The following is a 14882-nucleotide window of genomic DNA, read 5'->3' on the forward strand; positions in this document are numbered from 1 at the left end:
GATATGGCTGAGATAATGCCGATGTGACGTAAAATATTAACTCACGCACTCACTCGTGCTATGGCCTCAGTCACACACTCGTCATGCTCGTGATATGACCACAGTCATACACTCGCCATGCTCGTGATATGGCCACAGTCATACACTCGTCATGCTCATGATATGGCCACAGTCAGACACCCGTCATGCTCGTTATATAGCCACAGTCCCACACTCGTCATGCTCGTGATATGGCCACAGTCAGACACTCGTCATGCTCGTGATATAGCCACAGTCATACACTCGTCATGCTCATGATATGGCCACAGTCAGACACTCGTCATGCTCGTTATATAGCCACAGTCACACACTCGTCATGCTCTTGATATAGCCACAGTCATACACTCATCTCTCCTTACAGAGAAGAACACATTTAACCATGTACGTGCTGGAACTGGTGAGGTTTAACTGGTGACGGTCCAATACATGTTGTTACGAGAGTATATTTTCTGGAAAACGTTATATTATTAACGAATAATTATTATGGGTCACATTTCGTATCATAAATGTTCCATGCATTTCGTACTTTGGCAGAAGGCTTGAAAGTAGCGCTTTAGAGTTATGTCCCTTTGAGTTTGTGTTTTGATTAGTAGAGCGTACTTCCGGGAGACTACGAGAGAATTCTACGTTAATGGCGATGGTCGTATGTGCTCGAACATTCAAGAATCGGTGACTTTGTATGTAAAGGCTGGTTGTGTTGAGGACGGACACACATACATTAACTGGAGTACATAATGGGTGAGTGAGTTTAGTTTTACGCCGCACACAGCAATATTGCAGCTAAATGGCGGCGGTCTGTAAATAATCGAGTCCGAACCAGACAATCCAGTGACCAACAGCATGAGCGTCGAACTGGGAACAGAAGACAATGGTCAACCATGTCAGCGAGCCTGACCACCCGATCTCATTAGTCACATCTTACAAACATGGGTTTCTGAAGGCCTATTTTACACCGGGACCTTCACTGGGTCACTGAGTCAGTGGGTCACTACCCTGTGTCACTGGAGTACATTATCGGCCTGCCTCCGTCAACGCTTGACCAGCATAACCGATGCCTGACCGCTCGCTGTCTTACATTCAGTAAAACTATTTCTCACTCTCAGACTTCGGTGAGTTGACATTACGTTTGTGGTCTATTACTTTAGATTTGACTCATTTGCATTGTACATGAAATCTCTATTGTGAATCTTTTGTATCTTGCCTTTCTTTTTGCTCAATACATATTGCTGAAATTCAGACTTGTCAGTGCTGTATTTTGCTGGTTCTGATGGGATTTCTTATACCTTTGTCACGACAAATGTAATTTACTAACGTACTCGTTAGGTGATGTATAGGTCCTGCTGTTCACCTGCCGCGTCCACGACAGGGTGTGTTTGTTTTCCCGTGTAGATTGCTGATAAAATATTACGTTCTTTTAAACATAATCAGTTCACGAAGCTGTAAGAAGGGCAACTAGTAAACTACTGTGGAGCGTGTCCGTGTCCGAGTGTGGACTCGAACCAATTGTCCCCTCACAGGTGTGTAATAATAGCGTAGTTCCATCCCAGCCGTGTACGTGTGTGCCGGGGAGTCATCTGTGCAAACACACATGTAATAACAGTGCGGTTCCATCCCAGCCGTGTGCGAGTGTGCCGGGGAATCATCTGTCCCTTAGAGATTTCTAGTAACAGCGTTTCTCAATCCTAACCGTGTCCGAGTGTGCCTGGGAATCATCTGTCCCCTCACACATGTAATAACAGCGTGGTTCAATCCTAGCTGTGTCAGAGTGTACCTGGGAATCACGTGTTCCTTAGAGATTTCTAGTAACAGCGTTTTTCAATCAAAACTGTGTCAAATGTGCTTGGGAATCATCTGTTCCCTCACAGATCTGTAATAACACCGTGGTTCAAACCCTAGCCCTGTATTTAGTGTGGCGGGGAATCATCTGTCCCCTCACAGATGTGAAATAACACCGTGGTTCAAACTCTAGCCCTCTATTTAGTGTGCCAGGGAATCATCTGTCCCGTCACGGACATGTTATAACAGCGTGGCTAAAAGCCAGTTCCAGTTCTTGATTAACCGTGGATAAATTTAACGCAAGTCAATACCCCGGTATCGCTGAATTGACTGACACATGTCATCGGATTTCTTTTGCGCAGATCGGTGCTCATGTTGTTGATCTCTGGATTGTCTGGTCTAGGCCCGATTATTTACAGACCCCGCCATATAGATGGAATATTGTTGAGTATTGCTGAGTGTGGCGTGAAACTAAACCCACTCACTCATCAACGCATTCATCACCACATACCATCATGATTGTGCCGTTGCGTTAGAGCTGTTGTGTTCCCTGTAGGGTAGGGAAAGGTATACAGTAATAGCGAGTGATACAGTTGGGATTAAATTCTCAGTACTGTGCAGGGTTGAGCAAGCCACCTACATGCACCCAAACGTCATAAAAGAAAGTAATCGAACTGACACATACAGCTATGAGAGGTTAAAAAATGGTTGATTTACTGCTTTGTTTGCAATCTCGCTTTCTTTCTTGGACATGTTCCAGGTCTCCGTATCCGCTGCATGGAACATAATGCAACTGTGCAGTCATTAGACTTTCTCTCTCCCCTCCACCTCCCTTTCACCTCACTGAGTGTGTTTGCATGACGTTAGTCATACCACTTTCTTCTCCGGATTCTGCTCGAGGCGAGGTCCTGCATTGCCTGTGATAATACAAGACTTGGCAGGTAACGTAGGGGTCTAGTAGTTTTTCACCCACAGCAGAAATACCTTGACGTTACATTTCTGTGCAGTAGTCTCTGTCGTATTTGGTCTTTGTGAAGACAAGGTGAAAACACAGTCAGCCCGGGGAATGATATGTAACTGAATGCCAGATTTCTGGTTCGTTCGTTCAGTTTGGTGCTTTTGAGGTCGCCTTCGCCGGTTGGCATGTCGGCAGACCTATCCCTCCTTGTAATGCGTGGGGTCAGTTGATCTCTGGTTGTCACGTGACATATATATAGGTTGATTTATATATATGGTTGATATATATATATACATCGGGACTTTATTCACTGTATGCCATAGCTAATATTTCGAACCATTCATATTACGAGTAGTGTACCAATGCACAGCTGACATGAATGTTACTGAATTTTGTCTTACTTATTAGCCTGCTTTGTTTGTGTATTCCTTTGGGACACACAAATACAGTATCTGTTTCTCGTGTTGTTACATCACATGTAGACGTTGATTAAGAATGTTAAAACACACATGTTGCCCTGCCGATGAAATAGTCCCAGTGAAAGTTGCAGATATGTGTAAAGGTAAGTAAATACCGTGTAGAAATAATGTTTTGTTAAGTTTGAGGAAAATATTCGCACTCTATCACCCAGAAAATACAATAAATAAATAAATAATAATCATAATCTATGCACACGCAATCTGTGTAAATGGGTTTGAAGCACTGTATCCATGTGGGGTCATCAGTGTGTCGAGAGAACGTTTTAACCACTGAGCTATCAAACCTCCCCGTGTGTTGGAAGAGTGACAGACACATCAGTGACACGAGGGAACTAGTTGTCAATCTTTTTGTCACTGTAGCTTTTGGCATCTACTGAAAGCTGCAGCTTTATTCCTCGACGAAAGGTGTACCAATGAAGATCACAATCTTCAACCCAGTGTCTGAGGTAGATGAAGGATGTTGAAAACATCATGAAGTGATTTCAAGAACGTAGCGAGGCTGGATCTGAAGTTGGTTACCATAACAACAGACTAATTGAAGACAAAACGGTCTTGTCATCTGAGACGATAGCAGCTTCTAATGGAATGGTATTTACAAAAGTGTTCAAAATTTACAAAATTGTTCAAATGTCCTTTTCTGAATCTTTGCAATCAAATGTAGCCTACAATCTCCATGTCCGATCTATTGTCTTGGAGACGCGCAGTTGAAATTATTTCCAAGTTAACAGTCGATACCCGTGAAATTGTCTTTTTCTGGATATCGTATTACATTCTGGAAATCGAACACACATCGTCACACAAACTAAATCAGTATACATGTTCATTTCACAGATCGGTCGACCTTGCACTAACATGATGCTACCTGCACCGAAGAATACACCCAGTTCCCTGGTCGTGTTCTACCACACCAGCATCTGCTGCACCAACGCCTACGACCGTAAGTGAGAAAGGTTCCTTCATCATGTGTGTGTGTGCGTGATTGTGTGTGTGTGATTGTGTGATTGTGTGATTGTGTGATTGTGTGATTGTGTGTGTGTGTGTGTGTGTGTGTGTGTGTGTGTGTGTGTGTTGTCATGGCCATGTTTATATGTTTCCATTTGTGAAAATAAAGTTCCAAAGAGCCACAACCATTGAGATCCTGTATCGTATGGTCATGCGGTCTTCTTTCATAGAACGAGAGAGTTATATCTGAAACGAGTAGGTGAGATTTGGGGCAGCTGTGTGTGCTTCAGTGAACTAGCATACATGGAATTAACTTACAATGACGACAGTAATGGTTTGATCTTAGGCTGCAGGTTGTGGTGATGTTGTGTGCATTAAACAGGGCGAACGATATAGCAGGGTGTGCTACAGAAATGAATGAAGGCTCGTCGCGGTCCAGTGACCACAGCAACTTCACCGTCAACAACTTCGTCGGTATAGATCAGCTCATCGGCACAGCATGGCATCTTGACATATAGAGGGGCTTCAGTAGGCACAGCATGGCATCTTGACACACAGTGGGGCTTCAGTAGGCACAGTATTGCATCTTGACATATAGAGGGGCTTCAGTAGGCACAGCATGGCATCTCGACACACAGTGGGGCTTCAGTAGGCACAGCATGGCATCTTGACACACAGTGGGACTTCAGTAGGCACAGCATGGCATCTTGACATATAAAGTGGCTTCAGGAAGCACAGCATGGCATCTTGACACACAGTGGGGCTTCAGTAGGCACAGCATGGCATCCTGACCCATAGAGGGGCTTTAATAGGCACAGCATGGCATCTTTCACACACAACGGGGCTTCAATAGGGACAACATGGCACCTTGAACACGATAGTGCCTGAATGGGCAAATCATGGCATCTCGACACACAGTGGGCCTTTAATTGGGCACAGCATGGCATCCTCACACATAGAGGGGCTTAAATAGGCACAGCATTACATCTTGACACACAGTGGCCATTAAGAGGCACAGCATGGCATCCTGACAGATAGTGAGAACATAGTTATCCCCAGATATTAATCTCTATCGGTCTAATTGCATCCTTTCACCAAGACAGCTATTTTTATTCAAAAGCAGGTTTACCTTGTTTAATTGTACATTATTTTTGCCATTTCAGGATTTTTTCTTGTTTTAATATATTTTATAAATGATTAACCAGTGCATAATCTTTACTGTATTTCACCATAAAATGTTCCGATACCGTGAGGCAAGTATGGTGGAGATCAGTTACTGGCCGTTTTTATGCTCGATTTGAATTTTAATAATGTATTGGATTAATGTTATATTTTTATCCATGTTTTTGACAAGGAAATAATGTCCGAAGTTATATATTGCCCTACACTGTATTGACTCCTCGAGCCTACATTTTGAGGAACTATTTCAGTTACGTAAACTGGACTTGTGTTGTTCTCAATAGTGTTCGCACATAACAACGTATGGTATGGATTTACAACTTCTTTGTTATTATACCACGGCCAAGCGTTCGGAAGAAAACTGATCTCTGTTAATTTATGGTTTAGTTTGGGGGACCAAGATGGCCTTAGTCAATTTTCTTTTCCGCCAGTCGGTCACGATGTCAGTATCATCCCAAATGATAGCATGGCCGGGATTTCTGATGGCTTTTCTGATGAGGCTTATGTTGTAAATGATAAGGAAATTGTACATCCATGCCATACATAGATATATCACCTTTCAACTTCTACATGCCTATCAAGACTCTACTCGGCGGTCTGAAGGATGAAACAGCGCACTAATGCTGTGTAGCAAGTACTTGGATAATCCTGATCTTGCCCACCATGAAATACCAACGACAATTCTGAAACGTTGCCAGTAAACCCAGAAACGGTTGGGGTGTTTTCAGAAAAAAATACAAAAGATATGAAAGCTTTCCGGTTTATTCTGGACAATGTTTACAAAATCACGTTTCTCGTAGGAGTGTTATTTGACGCCTTCTGCATTATGCACATCTAGGTGTGACAAATGTAAGACTGAATTCCATATACTTTTTAGAATCAAATAACAAATGGTCTCTGTCACCAAATCCAAGTGTGTATGTATAAAATCAAACGAAACAAATTATTATTACAAAATATTAAGTACGTAGCATTTTCTCAAATTTTCCGACATCCAAGCGTCTATTGGTTGTATGCATTTACTCAACATGCTTAGAATTTGCATTGAGATGATATCGTAGCAAGGAATAGGGGATAAATTAAGAAATATGTAACATATACATATATAATACAATAACAATAATACATATATATTGATAATTTCTTATTCTTACCAAGTTGTGAAAGTTTCAGTTCAACGTGATGCCATGACTGACCAAGATTCACCAAGAACGGCAAAGGTAATTATTGGCACTTCAGACTTCATTCTAACTTACAATGAAAGCATTTATAACAAATACAATGCGCTGATAGTCAAAGGCATTTTGATTATTTACGTCACATATTTCTAGACAAACATTCCCAGAATCATGTGGATGCCGGTTTCAAAATCCTGCGTAGCCATGGGAACGCCACAGTTTGCAAAAAGTAGGTCATTGGTAGTGATATTATGCGACAGCGTTGTTCTACATATGTAGAGATTAATTATACTTCATGTTTGGCAGTATCTCTGAGGTGAAGGTCGGTTGACTAAGAGTTAACAGGATCTCCATATAGATGCTGTCGAAAACAGTTACAGTATTGTAAAGCAGAAAAACTGATATTATAGTGTTCATGAGTCGATTTTCACCATCAACATTTTACCTTTTTCAAAGTTCAATACTGTTACTTCAAATAAACATGCATGTTTACGAACAGTGCCATAATTTCAACCTTATAGGCAAAATTGACTATATTTATTTAAGCAAATAATTGATATAAGTATACGCCCCATCAAGAGTTTAGACTCTCTCTCTCTCTGAATTTCTCCACTAACTTGGCTGAACCAACTGCAAACCTCACGCAGATGAATTGAATGAGGAGCGTTCATCAAATTGCTGGAAACCCTAAGCAAAAATATACTCCGTGTAAACAGCTGCGTTTTCGTGTAAAGTGTTGTTAAGAATTCGCAATTTCCGCTGATTTGCATCATTTGGTATACTCAGGACAATGATATTTTCAATATTTTGAATATGTTTACACTACTTCAGATCATGTGTAAACAGCACCATACAGTGTGGAATATTTTACAAAGTATAGTTTACAACAGTTGGCAGATGTAGATGGTTATATTTGGTGAGTGGTATATTTTATGAAATTCACATCCAGTTGATGTATATACTCATACTCTCCTGATACCAGACAGCATTTTGTTTGCTCACGCTTTTTGTACAGGTGGACAAACATATGGTCGCATGGTGTTAGTATTTATTTGTAGACGACAAAAAAGCAGAGACATTGAGTTTTTTAACGCATAATAACATTTTGGATAGCACGTAGCGGAGTCTGTTATACACTCGTCTTAGTATATACAGGTAGTATCTAAATTTCCACCATGACATAGAGCATTTCATATTTCCTTTTCTGTCTAACTTTACAGAATTGGCTAGATCTAGGGCCGTCCTAGCACAATACTCGCATAATGTTTGCCAGGAAAGACAACACTGCGCCCAGGGGTTTATATCATCAACACTGCCTGAATTGGTGACAAAAGGCCTTAAGTCATTTGATTGTGAAATACCTGAGGTATTCAGGGAGGTGAGTGTAGCAGCTGAGTGTCAAACGTGTCTGATGTAATAGGCATCTCATGACCAGCTAACGTGAAGCACCACACTATCCAACTTTTGAAAGAATACCGACCATATGGCATTTAAAAAATACTGTTTGCGTTGCATGACATGAAGCCGGCATTGCGTCGCTGCATGTACTATCGGGCTGAGAAGACGGCCGGGCACCTCGGAGTATATTTGTGACGTCACCAGCCGTTTGACGTCACTGTCATTGTACAAATGTGGTCAAGTCAGCTGGGTGAACCTGGGCACAGTCTGAGGTCACAGAGTGCAGCGACATGTAAACAAACTGTTTGTTGTTGTCTGTTTCTCAGAACAAAATTCACACAGAATTATGGTAAGACGGACGATATTTATGTACAATCACTGACCGTTTATGTTTACATTCACTTTACAGTTTTCTTGCTTGATCATGCTATATTCCAAACACAGCAAGTGACAAAAGTGTAAAGATACATTTAACAAGTTTCCTTATATTCAGAAATAAAAAGGGAATCAGCTGAACACAACACGTCGGTGACAGTAACGGCATGTGTTTCCTCTCTGTCTACACCAACACTGACTTCAGAGAGTACCACGTGACACCAGGAGATCCAACACTTGCTGACGTCCACAGGCTCTCGCCAAGTCGGCTGCTGTTCCCGAAGTTGTTCCCGACGTTGATGTCAACGTTCAATGATAGGATCAGCTTCACTGTCTCCAAGTGTCCTTTGATATAAGCAAGGTGAAGGACGTTGTCACCCTCACTGTCCAACAGTGACTCATCAGCCCGTCTACCCACCAGGAACTCCACCACATCCCTGTGTCCATAGAAAGCTGCCGCCATCACCGGTGTCCAGCTCCATTCTTCACTTCTAGTGTTGATGTCCACCACGTGCCCTGCTGCCAGGATCCGCTTCACACTCTCCAGGTCACCGTGTCTGCTGGCGTTGTAGAGGTCGTGGCCTGCTGTTGGTGATGGAGTCGCTACAACACAAAGTAAACAATGTACACCAGACATCTTTGTGTCATATCTACAATGTTGTCATCATGTTGATACGTGACTCGGACATTGCTACAATATTTAAACAATTCCATCATGGCTGACAACAATCCAACATGACGGGAATGTCAACATGTGTTTTCTGGAATTAACGATAGCGTGTTTAATAAGTAACTTTCTGTTAGAACCTGAAGTTGCAGCAATATCTTGTGTACGATTGGATATATTATGTATCATTGTTGTTTGATATTTATTAGGGTAATAAGAGATAAAGCAGTCTATGTCTCAGTCTGTTTGTTGTTTAACGCCACACTCTGCAGTATTCCAGCTGTCTGATGGCGACCTCAGCATAAATATCTTGTGTACGATTGGATATATTATGTATCATTGTTGTTTGATATTTATTAGGGTAATAAGGGATAAGCCAGTCTATGTCTCACTCTTTTTGTTGTTTAACGCCACACTCTGCAGTATTCCAGCTGTCTGATGGCAACCTCAGCATAAATATCTTGTGTACGATTGGATAAGTTATGCATCATTGTTGTTTGATATTTATTAGGGTAATAAGGGATAAAGCAGTCTATGTCTCAGTCTGTTTGTTGTTTAACGCCACACTCTGCAGTATTCCAGCTGTCTGATGGCAACCTCAGCATAAATATCTTGTGTACGATTGGATACATTATGTATCATTGTTGTTTGATATTTATTATTAGGGTAATAAGGGATAAAGCAGTCTATGTCTCAGTCTTTTTGTTGTTTAACGCCACACTCTGCAGTATTCCAGCTGTCTGATGGCGACCTCAGCATAAATATCTTGTGTACGATTGAATACATTATGTATCATTGTTGTTTGATATTTATTAGGGTAATAAGGGATAAAGCAGTCTATGTCTCAGTCTTTTTGTTGTTTAACGCCACACTCTGCAGTATTCCAGCTGTCTGATGGCGACCTCAGCATAAATATCTTGTGTACGATTGGACATATTATGTATCCTTGTTCTTTGATATTTAGTAGGGTAATAAGGGATAAAGCAGTCTATGTCTCAGTCTTTTTGTTGTTTAACGCCACACTCTGCAGTATTCCAGCTGTCTGATGGCGACCTCAGCATAAATATTTTGTGTACGATTGTATACATTATGTATCATTGTTGTTTGATATTTATTAGGGTAATAAGGGACAAGCAGTCTATGTCTCAGTCTTTTTGTTGTTTAACGCCACACTCTGCAGTATTCCAGCTGTCTGATGGCAACCTCAGCATAAATATCTTGTGTACGATTGGATACATTATGTATCATTGTTGTTTGATATTTATTAGGGTAATAGGGGATAAGCCAGTCTATGTCTCAGTCTGTTTGTTGTTTAACGCCACACTCTGCAGTATTCCAGCTGTCTGATGGCAACCTCAGCATAAATATCTTGTGTACGATTGGATACATTATGTATCATTGTTGTTTGATATTTATTAGGGTAATAAGGGATAAAGCAGTCTATGTCTCAGTCTGTTTGTTGTTTAACGCCACACTCTGCAGTATTCCAGCTGTCTGATGGCGACCTCAGCATAAATATCTTGTGTACGATTGGATATATTATGTATCATTGTTGTTTGATATTTATTAGGGTAATAAGGGATAAGCCAGTCTATGTCTCAGTCTTTTTGTTGTTTAACGCCACACTCTGCAGTATTCCAGCTGTCTGATGGCGACCTCAGCATAAATATCTTGTGTACGATTGGATATATTATGTATCATTGTTGTTTGATATTTATTAGGGTAATAAGAGATAAAGCAGTCTATGTCTCAGTCTGTTTGTTGTTTAACGCCACACTCTGCAGTATTCCAGCTGTCTGATGGCAACCTCAGCATAAATATCTTGTGTACGATTGGATATATTATGTATCATTGTTGTTTGATATTTATTAGGGTAATAAGGGATAAGCCAGTCTATGTCTCAGTCTTTTTGTTGTTTAACGCCACACTCTGCAGTATTCCAGCTGTCTGATGGCGACCTCAGCATAAATATCTTGTGTACGATTGGATATATTATGTATCATTGTTGTTTGATATTTATTAGGGTAATAAGAGATAAAGCAGTCTATGTCTCAGTCTTTTTGTTGTTTAACGCCACACTCTGCAGTATTCCAGCTGTCTGATGGCGACCTCACCATAAATATCTTGTGTACGATTGGATATATTATGTATCATTGTTGTTTGATATTTATTAGGGTAATAAGAGATAAAGCAGTCTATGTCTCAGTCTTTTTGTTGTTTAACGCCAAACTCTGCAGTATTCCAGCTGTCTGATGGCGACCTCAGCATAAATATCTTGTGTACGATTGGATATATTATGTATCATTGTTGTTTGATATTTATTAGGGTAATAAGAGATAAAGCAGTCTATGTCTCAGTCTTTTTGTTGTTTAACGCCACACTCTGCAGTATTCCAGCTGTCTGATGGCGACCTCAGCATAAATATCTTGTGTACGATTGGGTCCATTATGTATCATTGTTGTTTGATATTTATTAGGGTAATAAGAGATAAAGCAGTCTATGTCTCAGTCTTTTTGTTGTTTAACGCCACACTCTGCAGTATTCCAGCTGTCTGATGGCAACCTCAGCATAAATATCTTGTGTACGATTGGACATATTATGTATCATTGTTGTTTGATATTTATTAGGGTAATAAGAGATAAAGCAGTCTATGTCTCAGTCGTTTTGTTGTTTAACGCCACACTCTGCAGTATTCCAGCTGTCTGATGGTAACCTCAGCATAAATATCTTGTGTACGATTGGATACATTATGTATCATTGTTGTTTGATATTTATTAGGGTAATAAGGGATAAAGCAGTCTATGTCTCAGTCTGTTTGTTGTTTAACGCCACACTCTGCAGTATTCCAGCTGTCTGATGGCGACCTCAGCATAAATATCTTGTGTACGATTGGATATATTATGTATCATTGTTGTTTGATATTTATTAGGGTAATAAGGGATAAGCCAGTCTATGTGTCAGTCTTTTTGTTGTTTAACGCCACACTCTGCAGTATTCCAGCTGTCTGATGGCGACCTCAGCATAAATATCTTGTGTACGATTGGATATATTATGTATCATTGTTGTTTGATATTTATTAGGGTAATAAGAGATAAAGCAGTCTATGTCTCAGTCGTTTTGTTGTTTAACGCCACACTCTGCAGTATTCCAGCTGTCTGATGGCAACCTCAGCATAAATATCTTGTGTACGATTGGACATATTATGTATCATTGTTGTTTGATATTTATTAGGGTAATAAGAGATAAAGCAGTCTATGTCTCAGTCGTTTTGTTGTTTAACGCCACACTCTGCAGTATTCCAGCTGTCTGATGGCAACCTCAGCATAAATATCTTGTGTACGATTGGATACATTATGTATCATTGTTGTTTGATATTTATTAGGGTAATAAGGGATAAAGCAGTCTATGTCTCAGTCTGTTTGTTGTTTAACGCCACACTCTGCAGTATTCCAGCTGTCTGATGGCGACCTCAGCATAAATATCTTGTGTACGATTGGATATATTATGTATCATTGTTGTTTGATATTTATTAGGGTAATAAGGGATAAGCCAGTCTATGTCTCAGTCTTTTTGTTGTTTAACGCCACACTCTGCAGTATTCCAGCTGTCTGATGGCGACCTCAGCATAAATATCTTGTGTACGATTGGACATATTATGTATCATTGTTGTTTGATATTTATTAGGGTAATAAGAGATAAAGCAGTCTATGTCTCAGTCTTTTTGTTGTTTAACGCCACACTCTGCAGTATTCCAGCTGTCTGATGGCAACCTCAGCCTAAATATCTTGTGTACGATTGGATATATTATGTATCATTGTTGTTTGATATTTATTAGGGTAATAAGAGATAAAGCAGTCTATGTCTCAGTCTTTTTGTTGTTTAACGCCACACTCTGCAGTATTCCAGCTGTCTGATGGCGACCTCAGCATAAATATCTTGTGTACGATTGGGTCCATTATGTATCATTGTTGTTTGATATTTATTAGGGTAATAAGAGATAAAGCAGTCTATGTCTCAGTCGTTTTGTTGTTTAACGCCACACTCTGCAGTATTCCAGCTGTCTGATGGCAACCTCAGCATAAATATCTTGTGTACGATTGGACATATTATGTATCATTGTTGTTTGATATTTATTAGGGTAATAAGAGATAAAGCAGTCTATGTCTCAGTCGTTTTGTTGTTTAACGCCACACTCTGCAGTATTCCAGCTGTCTGATGGCAACCTCAGCATAAATATCTTGTGTACGATTGGATATATTATGTATCATTGTTGTTTGATATTTATTAGGGTAATAAGAGATAAAGCAGTCTATGTCTCAGTCTTTTTGTTGTTTAACGCCACACTCTGCAGTATTCCAGCTGTCTGATGGCAACCTCAGCATAAAAATCTTGTGTACGATTGGATACATTATGTATCATTGTTGTTTGATGTTTATTAGGGTAATAAGGGATAAAGCAGTCTATGTGTCAGTCTTTTTGTTGTTTAACGCCACACTCTGCAGTATTCCAGCTGTCTGATGGCAACCTCAGCATAAATATCTTGTGTACGATTGGATATATTATGTATCATTGTTGTTTGATATTTATTAGGGTAATAAGAGAGAAAGCAGTCTATGTCTCAGTCTTTTTGTTGTTTAACGCCACACTCTGCAGTATTCCAACTGTCTGATGGCAACCTCAGCATAAATATCTTGTGTACGATTGGATATATTATGTATCATTGTTGTTTGATATTTTTTTGGGTAATAAGAGATAAAGCAGTCTATGTCTCAGTCTTTTTGTTGTTTAACGCCACACTCTGCAGTATTCCAGCTGTCTGATGGCAACCTCAGCATAAATATCTTGTGTACGATTGGATATATTATGTATCATTGTTGTTTGATATTTATTAGGGTAATAAGGGACAAGCCAGTCTATGTCTCAGTCTGTTTGTTGTTTAACGCCACACTCTGTAGTATTCCAGCTGTCTGATGGCAACCTCAGCATAAATATCTTGTGTACGATTGGATATATTATGTATCATTGTTGTTTGATATTTATTAGGGTAATAAGGGATAAGCCAGTCTATGTCTCAGTCTTTTTGTTGTTTAACGCCACACTCTGCAGTATTCCAGCTGTCTGATGGCGACCTCAGCATAAATATCTTGTGTACGATTGGATATATTATGTATCATTGTTGTTTGATATTTATTAGGGTAATAAGGGATAAAGCAGTCTATGTCTCAGTCTTTTTGTTGTTTAACGCCAAACTCTGCAGTATTCCAGCTGTCTGATGGCAACCTCAGCATAAATATCTTGTGTACGATTTGATGTATTATGTATCATTGTTGTTTGATATTTATTAGGGTAATAAGGGATAAGCCAGTCTATGTCTCAGTCTTTTTGTTGTTTAACGCCACACTCTGCAGTATTCCAGCTGTCTGATGGCGACCTCAGCATAAATATCTTGTGTACGATTGGATATATTATGTATCATTGTTGTTTGATATTTATTAGGGTAATAAGGGATAAGCCAGTCTATGTCTCAGTCTTTTTGTTGTTTAACGCCACACTCTGCAGTATTCCAGCTGTCTGATGGCGACCTCAGCATAAATATCTTGTGTACGATTGGATATATTATGTATCATTGTTGTTTGATATTTATTAGGGTAATAAGGGATAAAGCAGTCTATGTCTCAGTCTTTTTGTTGTTTAACGCCACACTCTGCAGTATTCCAGCTGTCTGATGGCGACCTCAGCATAAATATCTTGTGTACGATTGGATATATTATGTATCATTGTTGTTTGATATTTATTAGGGTAATAAGGGATAAGTCAGTCTATGTCTCAGTCTTTTTGTTGTTTAACGCCACACTCTGCAGTATTCCAGCTGTCTGATGGCAACCTCAGCA

The 14882-nt window shown here is 39.9% G+C and overlaps 1 protein-coding gene across 1 annotated transcript in view; it reads right to left on the reverse strand.

Annotated features, from left to right (window-relative positions):
- Window positions 1-8508: 8508 nt before the first annotated feature.
- LOC137260366 (uncharacterized) overlaps window positions 8509-14882 on the reverse strand; it is a 33235-nt gene continuing 26861 nt past the window's right edge. Inside the window, exon 4 of the mRNA XM_067798040.1 lies at window positions 8509-8927. Coding sequence (XP_067654141.1) covers window positions 8509-8927 — 419 coding nt within the window. The remainder of the gene's footprint in view (window positions 8928-14882) is intronic.

This window comes from Haliotis asinina, chromosome 13 (genome assembly GCF_037392515.1).
Source record: "Haliotis asinina isolate JCU_RB_2024 chromosome 13, JCU_Hal_asi_v2, whole genome shotgun sequence".
NCBI classification, from domain to species: domain Eukaryota; kingdom Metazoa; phylum Mollusca; class Gastropoda; order Lepetellida; family Haliotidae; genus Haliotis; species Haliotis asinina.